Here is a 21,966-nt window from a genome sequence, read left to right on the forward strand (position 1 = left end):
ACGTGATTCGATTAGAGCTAGCCAGCCAGCGCCAGCCAGCGCCAAAGCTAGCTATATATAGCTGTACGCACGTACCCGCAGATCGCATCGGTAACGTAATTGATAAGAGGCATTCCCCCCGCATTTCCCCTGGCCCTGTTCGTTCCAAGAGAAAGACATTATTGTTAATGTTAATGATTAACAATAATAATTCAGAATGGAGCTTGAAGAGCAGACATTGCAGCTGATAGATGCAGTTAATATCACAATGAACCCAGTAATTGATCAAGAAAGCCGGAGTAAAGCTTACCAGGTGAGAACTGAGATTATCATCAAATTAACCAATCATGCCCCCACATGCAAAGTGAGGCAGGCCTAGCATGCTGATGCTAGGGCCTAGGCCTACACTTTGGTGTTAGACTTTTATTTTAGCAGAGATGCCAAGTTCAAAGACCAGCTATGGGTGAGATTTTCTGTGAATCTGAGTGAGATCACAGACATTATTTGTGTACAATGTATATGTGGATATGCTGTGATAGTTGCATGAGACAGAGATTTGACGGGATGAACAAGAGTCCAAAATGCTTGAGTCTCACGCATACCACTCATTCAATGAACAAGGTTATGATATAACCTTGTTCTCAGTTATATCCCCATGTGTGGCAAAATAATGGTGACAAAGTTTGGGTTAATTTCTCTTTTTATATGGGACAAATGATTGATTTTCTTCCACTGTCAGTTTACATTACAGCTATTCATCATATTACTTGGCACTTATGCAAATTTAATTCTTTGAATTATTTTTTAAATTAAAATTAGAGATTGAAAAATGAAAAATTTCTTTCCATATAACTTTCCACCAATAGAGGGCGTACACAAACATATGCCCAATATTCAAGTTTTTGAGCACTGGTGAATACAAATTATTCCCAAGTTACTTATGAAAAATAAATTGCAACTGTTTGGAAATTAGTAATTTTGGTGACAAAAGTGATATTTTAATGATTTTTCAAAGTGTGTGCTCTGTACAGCATTGGCATACCATGTCCATAGTCCTACCTGTAGATTCCCCACAGGCAGGATGGTAGCAGTTAACAAGTGACGCATACATGTAATGCGTGAGACTTTGGTAGCTCTGTTTTAGGCCAATTTTTAGATGAGTATGATTACACGGCATTATCGTGATATTGCGAACCACTGTTCACTTCATACAGCAGCGCTTTATTCAGTCACATGCACGGTTCCATATTTCCACCTCCACTTTATAACAAGTGCACATACATGTATACAAATCTACAAGTGGTTCCTGGGCGTTGTGGCGTGCGCCTGTAATCCAAGCTATGTGGGGAAGTTACAGATTGATGCAGAGGTCCGAGGTTCGAGCCCTGGTCACGTCTTTCGGATGGTGATGTTGAAGGTCGGTCCCAGACGTAAATAATCATATCTGATTGATACACGTCTGACAAAACTCAAGTACACACACTCAGTGAAACCACGATTTGGCCGATTACACCAAACAAAATGTATGGTGGGGTGTACAAACTTTGCAGACTTTTCAAATTTGTTTACAAAATACTCACTATTTATACAAAATCAATTCAAGAAATATTTACCACATTGACGGCAAGATCGTAAACTATAAAATCATTGACGAAAATGTGAAGTAGGTCAAGGGGCTTTGTCGGTATCGCGATCTCAAAATTCTATCCCGATCGACAAATTCGTGCTGTGCTGGAAAACAGTTCTGAAAAAGTATGACCTAACTTTGCGGACTAAGTTTTTGTGGATATTTAAAGGTCAAGTCCACCTCAGAAAAATGTTGATTTGAATAAATAGAGAAAAATCAGACAAGCACAATGCTGAAAATTTCATCAAAGTCGGATTTAAAATAAGAAAGTTATGACATTTCAAAGTTTCGCTTATTTTTAACAATATAGTTATATGAACGAGCCAGTTACATCCAAATGAGAGAGTCGACGATGTTACTCACTATTTCTTTTTTTTTTTTTTTAATTATACAATATTTCCATTTTTATGAATTTGACGATTAGGACCTGAAACACAAAATATTAAAATAATGGAATTCCACGTGTTCAGGGAGGAATGACACTTCATTTCACATGACAATGACGAGAAAATCAAAATATTTCATATTTCATATAATAAAATACAAAAGAAATAGTGAGTGAGTGATGTCATCAGTTCCTCATTTGCATACCGACCGAGATGTGCATATAACTATTTTGTGAAATGAAGCGAAACTTTAAAATGCCATAACTTTCTTTTACATCCGATTTTGATGAAATTTTCAGTGTTATGCTTGTTGAATTTTTCTCTTTTTATTCAAATCGAGTTTTTGTTGGGGTGGACTTATCCTTTAAAGGACAAGTCCACCCCAAAGGCAACAAAAACTTGATTTGAATGAAAAGAGAAAATTTCAACAAGCATAACTCTGAAAATTTCATCAAAATCGGATGTAAAATAAGAAAGTAATGACATATTAAAGTTTCGTTTCATTTCACAAAACAGTTATATGCACATCTCCGCTGTATGCAAATGAGGGAACTGATGACATCACTCACTATTTCTTTTGTAGTTTATTATATGAAATATTTTGATTTTCTTGTCATGTGAAATGAAGTTGCACGTGGAATTCCATTATTTTAACTTTTTGTGCTTCAGGCAAGGAGGTCCTAATCATCAAATTAGTAAAAATTGAAATATTGTATAATTCAAACAATAAAAAACAAAAGAAATAGTGAATGACATCATCGACTCTTTCATTTGGATGTAACTGGCTCGTTCATATATAGCGAAACTTTGAAATGTCATAACTTTCTTATTTTACATCCGATTTTGATGAAATTTTCAGCATTGTGCTTGTCTGATTTTTCTCTATTGATTCAAACCAACATTTTTCTGTGGTGGACTTGACCTTTAAACAGAAATTTAAGCTCAAAAGGTGAGATATTTATCATGTTTATATCAGATTGATGACAAAATGCTATGGAATCAGCCAGTACCACACTGAACTCACATTTATACGAAAAGTCACTCACTTTGATATTGAGCTGTCAATATTGTGATCTGGATTGTTTTAACTCAGAAAGACAGAATAGGTTTTGGAGCTAGGAAATGCAGTCCAACAACACCGAACTTGAAATCACCCATTGGGCTTGGGCCTACATTTAGAATCCAATGTTGTGAATCGATTACAGATCTAACAATAGTGGTATGTGTGATACCTCGTTCTAAAAGTACAGTTAATTAGTATCCAGATCATGTTCTCATAATCGATTATGACATTGGATTCTAAAGTTAACTCTGAAAAACCTCTTTTAGAATCTAGATAGACTACATCGCTGTTGCTGTCCCAGCAATAGGGCAGGAGCCTGGGGCAGGAGCTAACAAAAATGGCTTGGATCTAGGTCTAGACCTGTAACATTAGGTAGTGTGAAAAATTGCAGCAGAAAAATGGCAACAGAATATAAGTGTGTGTAAGTGTATTGTAAGTCTTAAATTGTGAAAATGATGGTGAACTTTGCAAAATTGTGATTTTACATGTCAATCACATTCACACATGTTGCAGGATTCCTGAATCCATCCGTTATCTATGATGCACATCCTTTGTAACAAAAAATGTTACAAACACAGTGTATTCATTGATATGAATATGTCTGTCAAAAGTTCCATTGTAATTTTGACTTTCACCAAAGTTTTGTTTTTCGTTTTGAAAATTGGTTGATTCTTCTACCTTAATTCCATTTTTCAATTTGTGCAATTATTTATTTATTTATTATTTTATTAAAATATCTTTATACAGGATAACAGGCTCGGATTAACTGTTTTTCAGCCTGGTCCTGTTGACATAAAAATAACAATATATACATACGGTAATAGATAAAAAAGTAACTTGGGTTCTGTACAAGTAATGAGTGAGTTCAATAACATTTGAAATCAGAATTATCACTAATACAACATTATCCATTGCTCTCCCTCTGAAACAGGCAATAGTGATTCAAAGAATGGTGACTGGTACTGTATTCATTTTTTTTAATTGATGAAATGGGAAAACTATCCTGTAGACAATACAATAACTGTGAAATATAAATTAAGATGTATGGGATCATTGACATAGTAAATACAAATTCAACAAAATTTATGAAGGAAATTAGGAATCTAATTATCATACTAAAATTTTACAAAATGAATATCGCCAAGTTAAGTAATGGAAGCTTATTTGCTAAATGTACGAATTATATTACATAAAAATCATTCGTTCTAACATATTGGATATCCCAAATCATTAACACAATCAAAAAGAGAAAAATAAAGTAAAATGGAACAAAAAAGCATCTAATATTAATTATTGAAATAAAACTTCTTATAAATCAATTTAAATGTTAGATAGTTTGTGCATTTTGAATATTATGGGGTATGTCGTTCCATTGTTTGGCACTGGAAAATCTGAAAGCTTCTTTGAAAATTGAAAGGTGAACAACGGGTGCATCTACATTAAATGTATACATGGATTAGCCCCTCCCCAACTTTGTAATGACATTGAAATGGTCTGTGACCGACATAACTACCATAGCCTTAAGTTAAGGCTATCATTATTTCTTGTATGGTAGTTATGTTGGTCACAGACCATTTCAATGTCATTACAAAGTTGGGGAGGGGCTAATTCCATACATTTAAACATTTGTGTGGCAAGAAAGTATTCTTTTCGTTCATCCATGTTAGTCCAGGATAGGTTTTTTACAAAGTTTTCAGTTATGTAACGTGCGACTCTTTTTTGCAATCTATCAATTTTGCTTTTGTTTTTATCAGTAGTATTTCCCCAAATAGGTAGTCCATAATCGATTCAAGGTTGTATTTTAAATTTATAAAGAGTGTTTAATAATGGACTTAAAAATTTTCTTAATTTTCCAAGGGAACAGATCTTGAATCTAATGGATTTGCATAAGTTATTGACGTGAATTTCCCATTTAAGATTTTCATGTATTAAAACACCTAAATAACGAATTGACTTGCTCAATTTCAGTCCCATCAATAAAAATTTTCATTACATCATGGGAGCGTGTTTTTAAAAACATACATTTTGTTTTGTCGACATTTATCTTTAAATGGTTAAGTTTATAGCAGTCATTAAGGGAATCCATATTTGATTGCAATTTTGAAGGTACATGTATTGTCTCAACATCTTTACCAGTCTCAAATAAAATAACATTATCAGCATACAAATTGCTATAACACCAGACTTGATTGTGATACATGTATATCATTTATAAACAGCAAGAAAAGCGTAGGAGCAAGATCTCTTGCATCTCACCTCTTTTGCTGTCATCACTGCCCAATGTTCTGTTTTTATTCATGCTTGCCCTTTCACTATAGTTTCCCTAATACATATCAATGCAATATATTATTTGTTATAAAAAGATGAAGACTAGTCTTGAACTGCTACATAGCTATCTAGAGCTCTACTCATTGTTACCAATTTGCAGATCTGTGAGAACTTCAAAGACACATCACCCCATTGTGTGGAATGTGGTGCCATGCTAGCTGATGTAAAACATTCTCCTGTTATAAGGCATTTTGGATTACAGCTCCTTGAACATTTTGTGAGGTAGGTACATTATGGTGTGCCCCGAACTCCGTGCAGTGCCTTTTGGGTGCTTGTGATTCGTATCAAACAAGAGTAGACACACAATGAAAAAAAATGAGTCAAAACAGCTTGCATTTTACACACAATGCTCAAAATACTGTCTCATAATAGAAAACCCTTGTTGCGTTCACAAAATGAAGATTGGGCAGCATTGCTTTGCGAAGCTCAAAATGATTTAATTTAAAAACAAAATCAACATGTTTGTGAATGTGAGATGATTTTGTTTGATTGAGTCCTCACATGTATTTGTAATTTATAGATACTTTTTTCTTTATCTTTGAAATCTAAAAGTCCTATTTTGTTCCTCTTTCTCTAAATGAAGTAGTAAGGCTTAAGGACGTTCCACAGTTAAAATAAAATCTATGTCATATTCACCAGATTTTGCAGTGTTATTTTTGCACCTACATATTGCAAATATATGCAAAACCTAACATGGGTCCTTGTGCTGATTTTCTGCTATTTTGCTTTTTTGACGCCACAAGATCACAATGTTGAGTTAAAACCTTTATTACTCCTGATATCCATCTAAATGTCACCAAATTTGGCAGAACTTTATAAATGACAAACATAAGCTATAGAATCCACTCAAATTGCTATTTTTTGGGCTCTTTAAAGATTAATAGCACCTTCAATTTTGAAATCAAGGTGTGAAAGACGACAAAAACATATCTAAAAAATTCGAAATTTATGTAAAAAATTGAAGAAAAATAAATGCCATTCAAAACCAATGTCATTTTCACCAAATTTTGCATGGTTAAAGAGGTGTTAGCAGTAAAAAATGGGGTTCATATGCTTGTTTTCAAACTATCAGCTCCTATGTTGGAGCAAATGTGCTTTTGAACTTGAAAACATTAAAAACACATCAAAAGGCTTATATCTACATAAAGAAAAAAAAATCTACATTAGGCCTACTATCCCATTTTAAATAATCAAAATCAAGGTCATATTCGTCATATTTCTCAGAACTACAGAGTAAAGTATTTGAAGAGGTAGAGACGTTTTAAAAAATGGTCCATATGTTATTTTCAGCTAATAGCTTCTGAAATAGAATATTAAGTGTAGGTGACTGGAAAGATAAGCTGATACATACAGTTGTCCTCAAAATTATTCATACCCCTTGTGGAAAAACATTCTTTGGTAGATTCTTTACTTGTAAAAGCTATTATGATGTAACTTTCTTTGTATCTTTTGTCTGCTTGTTGCTATGCATGATTTGACATATGAGCTGGCAAGTCTTCATTAGCATAATAATAGATAGGGTCGAAAGTTATTTTTTGCACTTGTTCAGAATTATTCATACCCTTGCCAATACCTCAACAAAAATGTCCTTTTATGACAATGCACATTATTTTCACTGTCTGGGAATGTGCTATTCTTTGTTCTATATTTATCAAGATGTTCCAATGAATTAAATACCCTCTTTGTTAAACAAGCCATTAAACAATGATGGAAAATAGCATCTTTCTAAATGGGTATAAATAGAGGAAAGCATTCTGGTAATTCTCAGTCTCTGATAATCATGGCCAAGAAGAAGGAGCTCAGTGAGGACCTACGGCAACGTCTTGTGAATGCCCACATTGAGGGAAAAGGTTACAAGGCCATTTCAAAGCAGTATGACGTCCCTGTGGCAACAGTCCAGAGCATAATCAAGAAGCACAAGAGGTACAACACTGTGAAGAACCTTAGTGGGCGTGGCAGGAGGTGCAAGGTGTCTCCTAAACTTGCCAGGAAAATCTGCAGAGAAGTCAACAACAACCCCGGACCACAACCAAGGCCCTACTTGAAACGCTTGACCGGTCAGGGACGAAGGTGTCCCGGTCCACCATCGAGCGAGTCTTGCACAAACGGGAGGTCTCCATGGACGCAGGCCTCGGAAGACACCGTTGCTCAGGAAGAAACACCTGAAGGCTCAACTGGCCTTTGCTAGAGGTCATCTGAAGCAAAATCCAAGCTTTTGGTCAACCATCCTGTGGTCTGATGAGACGAAGTTGGAGTTATTTGGCCATATGGATGTTGAATACGTCTGGAGGAAGAAAGGGGAAGCATACAATCCAAAGAACACTGTGCCAACCGTCAAGCATGGTGGTGGGCACATAATGCTATGGGGATGTTTCTCTTCCAGTGGCACAGGGAACCTCGTTAGAGTCAAAGGAATCATGAAAAAGGAGGATTACATCCAGATCCTTGATGAGAACTTGAAGGAATCTGCCGAAAAACTCCAACTTGGCCCCAACTGGAAGTACCAACAAGACAATGACCCAAAGCATACCGCCAAGCTGGTGAAGAAATGGTTCAAGGACCATGATGTCAACGTCCTAGAATGGCCAAGTCAGAGTCCTGACCTGAATCCGATCGAGAACTTGTGGCGAGACCTGAAAGTCAGAGTGATGGCTAGGAACCCGACCAACCTGACCCAGCTTGAGGCCTACGCCAAGGAAGAATGGGCTAACATCCCGCAGGAGACGTGCAGGAAGCTTGTGGACACTTACAGGAATCGTCTAGAAGCAGTCGTAAAGAACAAAGGCTATGCTATTGACTATTAATGAAAGACATTGGACTCAGAAAACCTAGGGTATGAATAATTTTGAACATGACATTGTTTGAATATCTATGAATAAAATACCCCTGAAAAGAGAAATTTCTTGAATTGTGCATTGTTGTTATTCTTTCACTAGTAGGTCACACATAAATCATAGAGAAACTTGATAAAATGTATTCATTTCATCACAAACATGAAAAATCACAAATATCAACAAGGGTATGAATAATTTTGAGGACGACTGTATATTGTTCACTTATTGTTACGTCAACGTGCAGATTGGAATGCACACAAATAAACCGGGAAACGTTCTTAGAATCTTTATTTTCTTGTTGCTTTGGGTATGTTCAAGATTTCTAATAAGCAGTAATTGGTAATCTTTATGACCTTTTCTGTTTTTCTTCAATTCTTTTCAAGTACACTTAGTTTAGATATTCATTTATATGAACTCTTATTTTCATCACTCTTTAAAAAAACGTATGTTGTTATGCAATCCTTTCATGGGCATTATGTTATTTGTTAATTTTGATTGATTTTTCATGTTTCATCCTTCTCAGATTCAAATGGAATGATGCTACTGTGGAACAGAAATTACAGTTCAAAAACCTGACGATAGGAATGATCACTAAGGTAAAGTTATCACTTTTGAAAGCTTTTGGTGTTTGGCATGATGTTGCCATTGTAACAAGCTATTATGGCGATAAATAAGGAGTAAATGTTGAGTAATGACAAGAACTTCTTTCTCTGTTCTTGCCCAGTACTCATTGAAAATTAATCCTGCACATTGACCTTCATTATAGATGTGGAAGACACAGTTGTTAGATGTGCCAGGTAATGTGATGAAGGTTAATCATTAAGCACCTTCATTGGTATTTCAAGTTGTGGGCTTATACTTGTATGAAATACTAGAATTTACAATAATAGATTTGCGCTCAACTCAAGTGGTAGGGTTTCAATATTTTTGTAACGTATCATTACTGTTACATCCCCATTCAGAAAAGCACCAATGTCTTGGAAGAGGAGAACTTCATCAAAGAGGGCCCAGTGAAGATTGTTGTTGAGATGATCAAAAGAGAATGGCCTCAACAATGGCCAAGCTTACTGGAGGAGCTCGATCAGATGTGTCAAATTGGGGTTAGTGTACCTGCTTTTATTGAGGTTGTTGAAGATGCTATCCATAGAAATGTTTGTATGTTAATACTCGTAGATGAAATTAATCAAAGTTCATTGGATTTTATGGTCATGGATGCCCTTTTAAATTACTTGAATACACTTGATAAGGGTTTTAAAAATTCAATCTTTCCCATTTTCATTTGTACCATGATAGAGACATTGCCCTAAATGACCTTTCCTCAAAAGTTTGCCAAAAAGTATGGAAATTTGGATGCCTCAAATATACTGAAAGGAAGTGTAGCATCATTTAGCTTAAGCCTACAGACAAGACTACATGCTTACTTGCTTTGCAAATATAAATGACCTGTCTGTGAAGTTTGTAACATTGAAGGATGATACGTTTTCATCAAATGAAGTGACATTATATGTGAGGGCAATAAAAATATGGTAAATTCCACTCTCTCTCCCAGCAACGATGCTCTAGCAGATTACCAAGAAGTGCTTAACCTGACTAGCCATCAAATCCAGGCATCTAAGAACTGTCCTCTCTACAATCATACTACACAAATTGTTCAGTGAATAAAAAGACATCCACCGTTTAGTTTCAAAATCAGACTTAGAAAGAGCATGCAACATATATGAGGTGGATTATATGAAATCTTCTCTTTACAGGATAGTCAGACTGAACTTGTTCTTCTTATCTTGTTGAGATTGGTAGAAGATGTGGTTTCATTCCACAACGTCCAGCAGGGGAGACGGCGGAAGGACCTCTGGCAAGCCCTGAATGCTAACATGTCTCAGATTTCATCTTTCCTTATCAAAGTTCTAGAGATGTACTCAGAGAAATACCAGTCTTTGGTAGGTAGATATTGATGTCTTGGCGAGACCAGAGCGATTACTTTGTGTTCCTTTTTCTTGTAAAATCTGTTTATTATGATAAACACATTCTTACAAACCTTAATAAACAATGTATCTCTAGCATAAGGCTCAATTTATTAGGTGGTTAGTCATGAGGGACAAATCGTTATACAAAGTTAATTGTTTATTCTAATGTGATAAACTGTCATCCTTGTCTCACATTTGTAGCATCAAACCTTTCTTTTACATTTTAATGTTCTCCTAATCACATAAGCCTTTGTAACTACACATAGAAATTATGTTTTTGTTTTTTTTTATGAATGAATATCCTAGCAGTCTTTTTTAAGCCATAGATAAGGGTTAATTAACTACTTAAAGGACAATTCCATCCTAACAATTAGTAGATTTGAATAGCAAGAGAAAAATCCAACGTGCATAGCATTGAAAATTTCATCAAAATCGGATGGAAAATAAGAAAGTTGTGATATTTTAAAGTTTTGCTTAATTTCACAGAATGGTTGTATGCACATCCTTGTTGGTATCATCCACTCACTATTTCTTTTGTACTTTATTTTTCACCTCATTGTCAAGTGAAACAAATATTAATTCCTCCATGAACCTGTGGAATTAACAATATTGTAATGATATATGGGTCAGTCAAGTTGGCCCTTGTCAAATCTGTAAAAAAATGAAAAGTTGTATAATTCAGACAATAAAAAACAAAAGAAATAGTGAGTGAGTGACATCATTGACTCTCTCATTTTCATGTCAGTGAGTTGTGCATATAACTGTTTTGTGAAAAATAAACAAAACTTTAAAATGCCATAACTTACTTATTTTACATCTGATTTTGATCAAATTTTCAGCATTATAGTAGTTTGATTTTTCTCTATTTATTCAAATCAACATTTTTCTGGGATGGACTTGACCTCTAAATTATATGGCATTTAGATTAGTTGGATACATTGTTTTTAAAAATTTATTTGTAAGACATTGACACCATACTGTAAGTTCAGAACAAGCAGTCAGTGTACGTATTGAGTATGAATGGCTCATACTTTTTTTTCACTCCTTGTATTTCTCTCTCTACAACTTTTCTCATTCTCTCTTCTGCATACGCTCTCCCTCTCTTTCCCCATTTCTCCTTTTCTCTCATTCCCTATCTGTCAATCCCTCTCAACTTCCATTCTTTCCATTTCTTCTCTCCTCTCCATATCACTTTCTACCCCCCTCCTTTCCTCCCTTTTGATCTTCTTTGCCACTCTCCTCTTTTTTCTATACAGGAGTCTTCAGCACCACAAAGTAATGAGGTAAATCATGAATCCTAGAAATCTATTCTACAAGTAAACTGTACAGTATGTTTCAAAAAGTCTATGGCTTACACAAATCAAGTGCCGACTATATAAGAAAATGATCTGTGACTCATTAAAAAAAACTTACAATTTTGGTAACCTGCATTGTTTGTAACAACTGTGGTCACATGGCTCAGCAACCAATTTAAGGCAAGGTTTCCATGGTAGTAACTGCAATGGAAAAGTTACCATTAATCTAATTAGATATTATGAAGTTTTGTAAAAAGGACTCTAAGTAGGGTATTTTGAAAGTACGGTATGTAAAATTTTGTATAAGATACACTAAAATTAGGTAATACATTTCAGATGCTCAATGATGATGTTAATAATTGTACCTGATTTTACTGTTGTTTTCTTGTCTTAGGCCAAATCTGCCTGTAAGGTGACCCAAACGGTCCTTGTGACCCTGTGTGGATTTGTAGAATGGATGGATGCTAAACATCTCTACAAGGAAGAGAATCGTCTCCTCATCTTCCTCTATAAGCTACTTAGGAACGAAGAGCTGAAGATGCTGGCAGCAGAGTGCTTGCAACTCATTGTACACAGAAAGGTAAATTTAATCCATTGACTCCTGAGTTAAACTGTAGTTATTGGCTGTGTACAGTGATCACCTGGTTCCAGTAGGCTATGGGTTAATTGGTTGACTTCTGAATTCTCTCCCATAGGATTAGTACAGGAACTACTTGGTTCCAGTAAGCAAGGGTTTGAACCATCGAATTCTGTCATTCTTATAGGCTCTGATTAGAGATACCATGCTTTCAGTAGATAAAGGTTCATATGCATTAAAATTGGTTTATTATTGATATGCCAATCAAGATATTGATTTTGGCAATTTGTAAAGTTGTAGCCTTATAATGCTTTCACAAGCATGTCTGATGTTTTGCAATATTTAGTTGGAGCATTAAACTAATATTCTTTGGGGGAAAATATTAATATGAATTGGGGGATAAAGATAATGTTCAAGCTTGAAAAAAGGCCAGTCTTCTGTGGTGCAATATGAAAACAAGAGAGATGAGTTTGAAGAAGCTATTCCACAATATAGTGGTCCAGAAATGAAAGCAATGCAGTAAATACATGTCTATAACAGACCATTTAAATGAGAAGAGAAGTTGTCTATATGGTGGTCTTTTTGATAGACACGATTGCTAAAATCACCTCAGAAGCTTGCTCTTATCTCATTAATAAAGGGGCTCCATGTGGCCATTTTTAGAATAATTTGTTCTTGAATGTAAGTTAACATGTCAAAGAGGACAATTGAGCTTCCATAAAGTTGAGACTGAATTGTTTTGTTTTCTTTTCTGTGCAACCTGAAATAGATTTACTGTTATATTATTTCTTAGTCATGAATTGAGTAGGAAAAAATTTAGAGTCTAATAGAAAGATGCAAATGCATCAATCTGTTTATTTCATTTGTCTTCACAATTGATAACAAGGTTTAGGCCACTTGGTATGATGAAATGGAAATATGGTCGTGGAACTCAAGCATTCAGGAGAGACATGCTAAAGTTTTTTGTTTACTTTACCTTATCAGAGAAAAAGACAAGAAACTAGTATGCATCCTTCTTCACTGCTTTTCTCAGATTTGCAGTACCAAACACCATTTCATCCTATTATATGCTGAAGATAGTAGTGAAAATATTTGCCGTCATAAAGATGTAACCAAAAGGCAGCTATATATCAACAACTGACAACAGCTTATTTATATGTGGCTCTAAATACATTCCCTTCATATTGCAGTTGAATAGGCTAGATGTAATTCAAGAATATATTATTGTTGATCTTTATCCTTTCCAGGGCAAGATAGATGAAAGAAAACCCCTGATGGTGCTATTTTGTGATGTAGCCATGACCGAACTCTTCAATGCTGCTGTGTAAGTTGAAATCAGTTTAAGCTGAGACTGCTTTGTATCTATAATTATTAGTCCAATCTGAGATACCAAAGATATTCCATTAGTTCAGGCCAATATTGCTAGAATCATTGATGAGTGCAGTGTAATATTGGCCATAGCGAGTGGAACATTTTCCAGGTAATCCATTAAATGAATAAACATGATATTGCATGGCAAGTCTTGTACATTAAGCCAAATGAGGAATTCAACAGATCTTGTATTTCATGCATTTTGCATGCCTGTGTGGAGACTGGAGAGGCAGGTCAGCATGAATCTTTTGTTTATCTTACCTTATATTTCAGGAAAGCTTGCAGTGCAGGTCTTGATGAAAAGAATCACTTGTTTTTGAAGAAGCTTTGTCAGGTCATTACAGGTTTGGGCTCACAGATGTGTGCAATATGGGTAAGTTCAGCAATCTTTCTCTTTACATCCATAAACAAGCATATAACATTTCTCCTTATTCTTGTTATTGTTAGTTGTTTGGTATCACCTTTGCCCATAGGAAAAAAGTGAGCTGAATCACCGACCTTTTGGTCTCCTGATATAACTGATCGGGGTGTGTATATGGGCCACTACACCAGGGTTTCACCCTACACTTATAAAATATTGCAGTAGGTTCTTTACGTGAAAAGATTGTGATTCTCCTCTAAAAGGGGCCTCCATTTAATATCCTATCAAAGGGACAAATCGTTCTCCAGTATTACATAGCATGCGTCTCTGAAACCAGGGAGAGGCATTTCAACACACAATTCAGGCTTCAGTCATCCTCCAGGGGTAGACTTAAACTCACTATATGTTGATTTGAGAGGAAGATACTTATACCAAATGAGCCAGCTTGCTCCAGGAAATAAATAATAATAATAATATTCCGCATTTATATAGTGCTTAATACATCGGAACGACGTCTCTAAGCGCTTTACAGACATATTACCCCGGTCATCGGATCCTTGCATGCCCGCATACAATGTATGCACCTTCTCCACTCCCTGGGGAGCATTCCAACAAGAGTTCCAAGACTCAATTGCTAGGCATACTACATATAGGCTTTCACATCCTACCGGGTACCCATTTAACACCTGGGTGGAGAGTGGCAAAGTGTGGATTAACGCCTTGCCAAAGGACGCTAGGCCATGGTGCCAAATAAACAGGCATATCTGGTATTCATTCATACACATTCTATTAGATACATGATCACAACATTGCATTTGTGTTTTATAGGAACAAAGGATTCTATTCAGTAGTTCTTGACCCCAGTTGATACTATCCAATGTGGCTGTACTACCTTAATTGACTTAATTGCAGTATTTAAGTTGCCTATTAAAGTCTGTAGACTACTGTAATTCTGTCCTTCCATTTGACGCTATCAGGTAATGGAAGGGGAATCCTTTGTACCACCATCCAACCTTGCTTCCTACCTGAAGACCTTGTATAGTTTCACCCAGCATGCTAGTACACACGTCTGCCATCTAACATCTGCTAGCTGGATGGCTTTCCTGCGGCATGAGCATATGTCGCGTACCCAGGAAGTGCTGGATATTATACCTAGCCTCTGCCAGACGTTCATTACCACAATACAAAAGGTATATGTATTGAGTTCTTGCCCCAAAATTTAAAGATTCAAAGAGAAACCAATTTAAAAAGTGCATATTTCCCCCACAATTTTTTTCCATGTGAAAATGGCTATTCGACTTTGGTGCTCAATGTGATTGTTATCACTAACAGTTTATCTTCAGTGGCAATTACCATACCTGGTAACAATGCTCAACATTTTTCACTGAGGATGTTACTATTCTTAATATGACAACCAGTATGAAAAAAGGCGATTGACATGATACTGGATGAAAGGAACTGGAAATAACAAGAAAAAAGTGACAATTAAAAATTTTAAGCACTTGGCATAATGATATTGATGTACTACAAGAAGTTGTGTGATGCCAAATAAGCCTCATGCAAAGTCATATTAAACTGATCTACATTGTGTGGAATTGCAAGAATTTTTTTTTGATGTTTCGGTGATGTATGACTTTGAATAATGACATGACTGTATTTATTCTTATAATCTAATGATGAATCATATATCTCTGAATTTCAGCTTGGCTACCCATCTCGGAATGACTCTGCTTCATGTGCCTATTCAAGGATTGATTTTGATTCAGATGAGGAATTCTTCCTTTTCTTTTCATGTGAGAAATACTTTTTTTTTCCTTTTTTCAAATGAATTTTCCTAAAACTGGCTTTTGACACAGAATGGCAATGGAGAAATTATGCTTCTACTTTCGCTACCAATATACTATTTGTTCACTGGAAATCCATTGTGAATAAATGTCAGATTCCTTCTATACAAAAGCAAATCAATGGTGTGTATGTGTGTGTGTGTGCCTTTTATACCCCCACCAAACAAAGTTTGATGGGGGTATATAGGAATCAATGGATGGTCGGTCAGTCAGACTATTGCAAGTCTTGCGCATCGAATTACTTCCTCAGACGAAACGATTCTCATGAAACTTATTGGTGTTATAGATGTGCAAGACATGTTTTTTTGTATGTGTCGATTGTGTTGCCATGGTTACAAGATGTGGCAAAAATAAGTTAAACTGTTGCATTTCGAACTACTTCCTCAGCTTTTAACCAATTCTCATGAAATTTGGCACACATTGGTCTTGAGGTAAACATGTGCAAGACATAAAAAAATTCTGTCAGATATTGTGTTGCCATGGTAGTGACATTGTATGGTGAAAATTGGGTGAAAATATTGCAGTTTGAATTACTTCATCAATTTTCAACCAATTTTCATGGAATTTGGCTCACTCATTGGTTTCGAGGTAAAGATGTCCTAGACAGATATTTTGTGTGTGTCGGAAATCAAGTTGCCATAACAACATATTATTTGCCCCAAATTTGGTGAAAATCTTGTGGATTGTACTACTTAATTAGTTTCCAACCAATTCTTATGAATTTGGCTCACTGATTGGTTTCAAGGTAAGGATGTCCGAGACACATTTTGTTCTTTTCGGGAATCAAGTTTTCATGGTAACAACTTACATGTATATGTAAATAACTTAGGCAAAAATCTTGCAGTTTGGACAACGTCAAGTGTCTTGAACCATTTTCTCATGATATTTAGCTCACTCATTTGTCTTTAGGTAATTCTAGGCAAGACATGTTTTTCCCATGTATTGGATACTGTTGACGGCAGGGGTATTAATCACTGTCAGTGATAGTTCTAGTTTTCAATATACAGTATGCTATTTCAATATACATTTTTTCATTTCCAAACAGAAGTATATACTGCTGGAGGGCACATAATATTTCATGAGCTCCAGGAGAATTATTGTAACGATTATTTGCTATATATCCATTAAACATGCTTTTCCTTCATTAGAATGACATAATAATTCTAATATTCAAGGAGGTAATGTTCTTTAAAAGTACCAGGCTTATTGTGAAGATCTCTTCATCCAATAGCCCTGCCCCCCCCTCACCCACCACCCCCCCCCAAAAAAAAATAACAATGGTGATTTTTGTCTCACCTGCGAAGCAAAGTGAGACTATAGGCGCCGCTTTTCCGACGGCGGCGGCGGCGGCGGCGGCGGCATCAACATCAAATCTTAACCTGAGGTTAAGTTTTTGAAATGACATCATAACTTAGAAAGTATATGGACCTAGTTAATAAAACTTGGCCATAAGGTTAATCAAGTATTACTGAACATCCTATTAGAGTTTCATGTCACATGACCAAGGTCAAAGGTCATTTAGGGTCAATGAACTTAGACCATGTTGGAGGATTCAACATCGAAATCTTAACCTGAGGTTAAGTTTTTGAAATGTCATCATAACTTAGAAAATATATGGACCTAGTTCATGAAACTTGAACACAAGGTTAATCAAGTATCACTGAACATCCTGCATGAGTTTCACGTCACATGACCAAGGTCAAAGGTCATTTAGGGTCAATGAACTTTGGCCGAATTGGGGATATCTGTTGAATTCCCATCATAACTTTGAAAGTTTATGGATCTGATTCATGAAACTTAGACATAATAGTAATCAAGCATCACTGAAAATTTTGTGCAAGTTTCAGGTCTCATGATTAAGGTCAAAGGTCATTTAGGGTCAATGAACTTTGGCCGAATCTGGGGTATCTGTTGAATTACCATCATAACTTTAAAAGTTTATTGGTCTAGTTCGTTAAACTTGGACATTAGAGTAATCAAGTATCACTGAACATCCTGTGCGCGTTTCAGGTCACATGACCAAGGTCAAAGGTCAATGAACTTTGGCCGAATTGGGTGTATCTGTTGAATTACCATCATAACTTTGAAAGTTTATGGATCTGATTCATGAAACTTGTACATAAGAGTAATCAAGTATCACTGAACATCCTGTTCGAGTTTCAGATCACATGATCAAGGTCAAAGGTCATTTAGGGTCAATGAACTTTGGCCGAATCGGGGAAATCTGTTGAATTACCATCATAACTTTGAAAGTTTATTGGTCTAGTTCGTTAAACTTGGACATTAGAGTAATCAAGTATCACTGAACATCCTGTGCGCATTTCAGGTCACATGACCAAGGTCAAAGGTCAATGAACTTTGGCCATATTGGGTGTATCTGTTGAATAACCATCATATCTCTGTAAGTTTATTGGTCTAGTTCATAAAAAGTGGACATAAGAGTAACCATGTATCACTGAACATCTTGTGCGAGTTAGAGTAGTTTTCAAAGTCAGCACTGCTGCTATATTGAACTGCGTGATGCAGGTGAGACGGCCAGAGGCATTCCACTTGTTACTTGAAAGCCTGTATCCGGTTGTGTTACACAGTCCATGAACAAATGGAAATACATCCTTCATCTAACTCTTCCAAAGTATAGACTTCACTAAACATGCACATGTCATGGTCACCAAACGACACCCAGAACCCTTTTTTAATGGGATTTCTCTTTGGGCAATTTGATACTGTCAGGGACTTGGTTTTCCAAACCAAATTCAGTGTGAAGAGACTTATATTGAATTCCCTTTTCTATATCTCTATTTTCTATTTCTATATTCCCTTTCTATTTCCTATCTAGCTCACAGATACAATCAACTGGAGATTCTAAGATATGCAACAGCTCTTTGTCCTGAGACTACATTAACGATAGCTGCACACTGGTTGCAAGAGGTTTTAGCTGCTCCCATAGAGAAAGAAGAAGGTATGATATTTACTTAAGTTTTCATCACTTTGCTGTCCACAAGCCAAATTTCTGTTCTCTGTACAATTAGTATTATATACTTATCTGTGGCTGATTTGTACTATACGTATCATAATAAAAGAATGCAATCATTAGAAGTCAAAGACTTTCGATTTTCTCTTTCCCTTTTGTTTTCATTTGTGAGCGTTTTTGTCTTGCATGTTTTTCTATTTTATGTGCTACTTGTAAATCCAGTTTGCACTGCAAATTTAAATTCTGCTGCAACGTTATAACCATTAAAAAAAAAACCCAATCGTCCCACCACCAAATGCGAACTGTATTTTTGTCTCACCTGCGAAGCAGAGTGAGACTATAGGCGCCGCTTTTCCGACGGCGACGGCGGCGTCAACATCAAATCTTAACCTGAGGTTAAGTTTTTGAAATGATGTCATAACTTAGAAAGTATATGGACCTAGTTAATAAAACTTGGCCATAAGGTTAATCAAGTATTACTGAACATCCTATTAGAGTTTCATGTCACATGACCAAGGTCAAAGGTCATTTAGGGTCAATGAACTTAGACCATGTTGGAGGAATCAACATCGAAATCTTAACCTGAGGTTAAGTTTTTGAAATGTCATCATAACTTAGAAAATATATGGACCTAGTTCATGAAACTTGGACATAAGGTTAATCAAGTATCACTGAACATCCTGCATGAGTTTCACGTCACATGACCAAGGTCAAAGGTCATTTAGGGTCAATGAACTTTGGCCGAATTGGGGATATCTGTTAAATTCCCATCATAACTTTGAAAGTTTATGGATCTGATTCATGAAACTTGGACACAATAGTAATCAAGCATCACTGAACATTTTGTGCAAGTTTCAGGTCTCATGATTAAGGTCAAAGGTCATTTAGGGTCAAAGAACTTTGGCCGAATCGGGGTATCTGTTGAATTACCATCATAACTTTGAAAGTTTATTGGTCTAGTTCATTAAACTTGGACATCAGAGTAATCAAGTATCACTGAACATCCTGTGCGCGTTTCAGGTCACATGACCAAGGTCAAAGGTCAATGAACTTTGGCCGAAAGGGGTGTATCTGTTGAATTACCATCATAACTTTGAAAGTTTATGGATCTGATTCATGAAACTTGTACATAAGAGTAATCAAGTATCACTGAACATCCTGTTCGAGTTTCAGGTCACATGATCAAGGTCAAAGGTCATGTAAGGTCAATGAACTTTGGCCATGTTGGGGTTTTTTGTTGAATAACCATCATATCTCTGTAAGTTTATTGGTCTAGTTCATAAAAAGTGGACATAAGAGTAACCATGTATCACTGAACATCTTGTGCGAGTTAGAGTAGTATTCAAAGTCAGCACCGCTGCTATATTGAACCGCGTGATGCAGGTGAGACGGCCAGAGGCATTCCACTTGTGTTTCATATACATCAGCATTCAAGTAAAAAAAAAATATTTCCATCGGGATCCTCACAGTAACCACTGCAACCATAAAAAAACTTTTGATTTAAAAAAAAAATATCTCTATGACTTATTGAATCATAAAAACAAATTTTATTTCATCTTTTCATACTTATCTATACATTGTAAAAATGCTGTTTGAAATTTTAAGCGAGTTATCAAGTTAAGCTAGACAATTTCTAACAACTATTGCTTAGAGTTTTGATTAATTTATTTGTGTGTTTTTATTGTTTTTTTTCTTCAAAACTTTAAACAATAATTGTTATAGTGACTAGTTTAAACAACTCGATTAAGATTTTAAACAATTACTCTATTTACAGTGTATATTTAAGTAAAACAAATCAAATTCTATGAATAAATCAGAGATCCGTTTCATAAAGAGCATGAGCTTAAAATGCTGATATGTAGACCATAAAACGGACATTTTACAGAGCATTTGTAAATGAAAAAAATAATGAAAGCTCGATGTCCTAACTAAAATATGTTTTGTATATTTATTTAAAAACTTGCTCCATATCAGCCTAGTATAGAGCGAAATATGAATCTCATCGAACAGACAATTTTCGCGAGAAGCGCAAGCAAAAATTGTATGTAGTAACATGAAAGATTTTTTTTTGCAAATCTTCCCATCACATTATTTCATTCACTCGTCTTCCTCCTCTTATTTTCTTCTTCTTGTTTTCTTCTGTCTTTCTTCTTCTTTTCCTTTTTTCTTTTCCTATTTTTCCCTTTTTTTTGCTCTGCCAATTTTTTTCTGGGGGCACTTGGGGGGGCAGACCAAATCTCAGGGGGGAAGGTGCCCCCACCCCCCCCCCATACCTACACCACAGTTCCGGATGTGCAAAAATAAAATAACAATGCATGTAATGTTAAAAATCGTCATCAAAATGTCCGCTTATCAGACATGAAAATTTTCTACTCACACTTTGTGCTTGCATCATTTCTTTAGCAAAAACCTATACTTTTCATGAGGAATAGATAAATAAAATGTCCCAATTTCAGTTCTAAACCTAAAAAAATCTCCCACTTCGATTTGCAATAATCTTTTGTTAGATATATATCATCTTGTTAAAATCGTCCATTAAACTCAGTTTTTTTTCAGATTTTATGAAAATTTTCAGCTCGCACGCTTTGCGCTCGCATCTATTGTTTTAGAAACCCATCTTAATCATTGATACCAAAAATGCTTAGAGTATCAGATCCTAAACATGCAATTAACCTTTACCTGTTTTCAGGTCAGTACACTAAAAAAAAATCAAATCGCCCTTATATTAATTTGTTGGTGAGATATGTGTGTATATATTATGAAACATTGACTCATGATTTTGCCCCTTCCCCCATCTGAAAAATGGATCGACCCCCCTTGCCTAAACATGATACTCCCAACATTAACAGGACAGAACACAAATCATACCCAGTTTCAGGATCCCCTAGTCCAATAATAGTACCCCTTGATTCTTTAGACTGCACCTCCTGCATAGAGAAAAATTAAATAGAATCATTTTATAAGGATGTGCATGCGCACAATGATGATACACATACACACACAAACGTCCATCCGTCTTTAACCAAAATAATGTACTCCAAACATCTTCAACTACCCCATGCATTATTATGTAAATTACTATTTTAAGGGTAAGTTATCCAAATTACAGTTTAAGATATACTGGTCTCCACTTTAAATTGATACGATTTGCTCACACTAGATGAACAGTTTAAATTTCGAGTAATATTTGTTAATTGTCAACTTTAATTAAAAAAAATCCTTAGTTTAGTCACATAAAGAAAGGGAGAATAGGGAGGGGAGTAGACAGGGGAGAGAATACCTTGCAACATTAGAAAAATGAGAAATAAGAAATTACAATTAAATCACAAATCCTTTTCACAATATTTAATCTAGAGCTGGATTTAG

The 21,966-nt window shown here is 35.6% G+C and overlaps 1 protein-coding gene across 2 annotated transcripts in view; it reads left to right on the forward strand.

Moving 5' to 3' along the window:
• Positions 1-128: 128 nt before the first annotated feature.
• Positions 129-21,966, forward strand: part of LOC121419116 (exportin-5-like) — a 59,654-nt gene continuing 37,816 nt past the window's right edge. For both annotated transcript variants that reach the window (XM_041613433.1, XM_041613434.1), the window contains exons 1-12: positions 129-292; positions 5,484-5,605; positions 8,741-8,813; positions 9,180-9,317; positions 9,969-10,154; positions 11,438-11,464; positions 11,871-12,056; positions 13,301-13,377; positions 13,698-13,797; positions 14,763-14,975; positions 15,488-15,578; positions 18,466-18,588. In XM_041613433.1, the coding sequence (XP_041469367.1) occupies positions 197-292; positions 5,484-5,605; positions 8,741-8,813; positions 9,180-9,317; positions 9,969-10,154; positions 11,438-11,464; positions 11,871-12,056; positions 13,301-13,377; positions 13,698-13,797; positions 14,763-14,975; positions 15,488-15,578; positions 18,466-18,588 (1,432 nt within the window). In that variant the 5' untranslated portion in view covers positions 129-196. The remainder of the gene's footprint in view (positions 293-5,483; positions 5,606-8,740; positions 8,814-9,179; positions 9,318-9,968; positions 10,155-11,437; positions 11,465-11,870; positions 12,057-13,300; positions 13,378-13,697; positions 13,798-14,762; positions 14,976-15,487; positions 15,579-18,465; positions 18,589-21,966) is intronic.

The sequence above is a fragment of the Lytechinus variegatus genome, chromosome 7 (assembly GCF_018143015.1).
Source record: "Lytechinus variegatus isolate NC3 chromosome 7, Lvar_3.0, whole genome shotgun sequence".
In the NCBI taxonomy this organism is placed as follows: Eukaryota; Metazoa; Echinodermata; class Echinoidea; order Temnopleuroida; family Toxopneustidae; genus Lytechinus; species Lytechinus variegatus.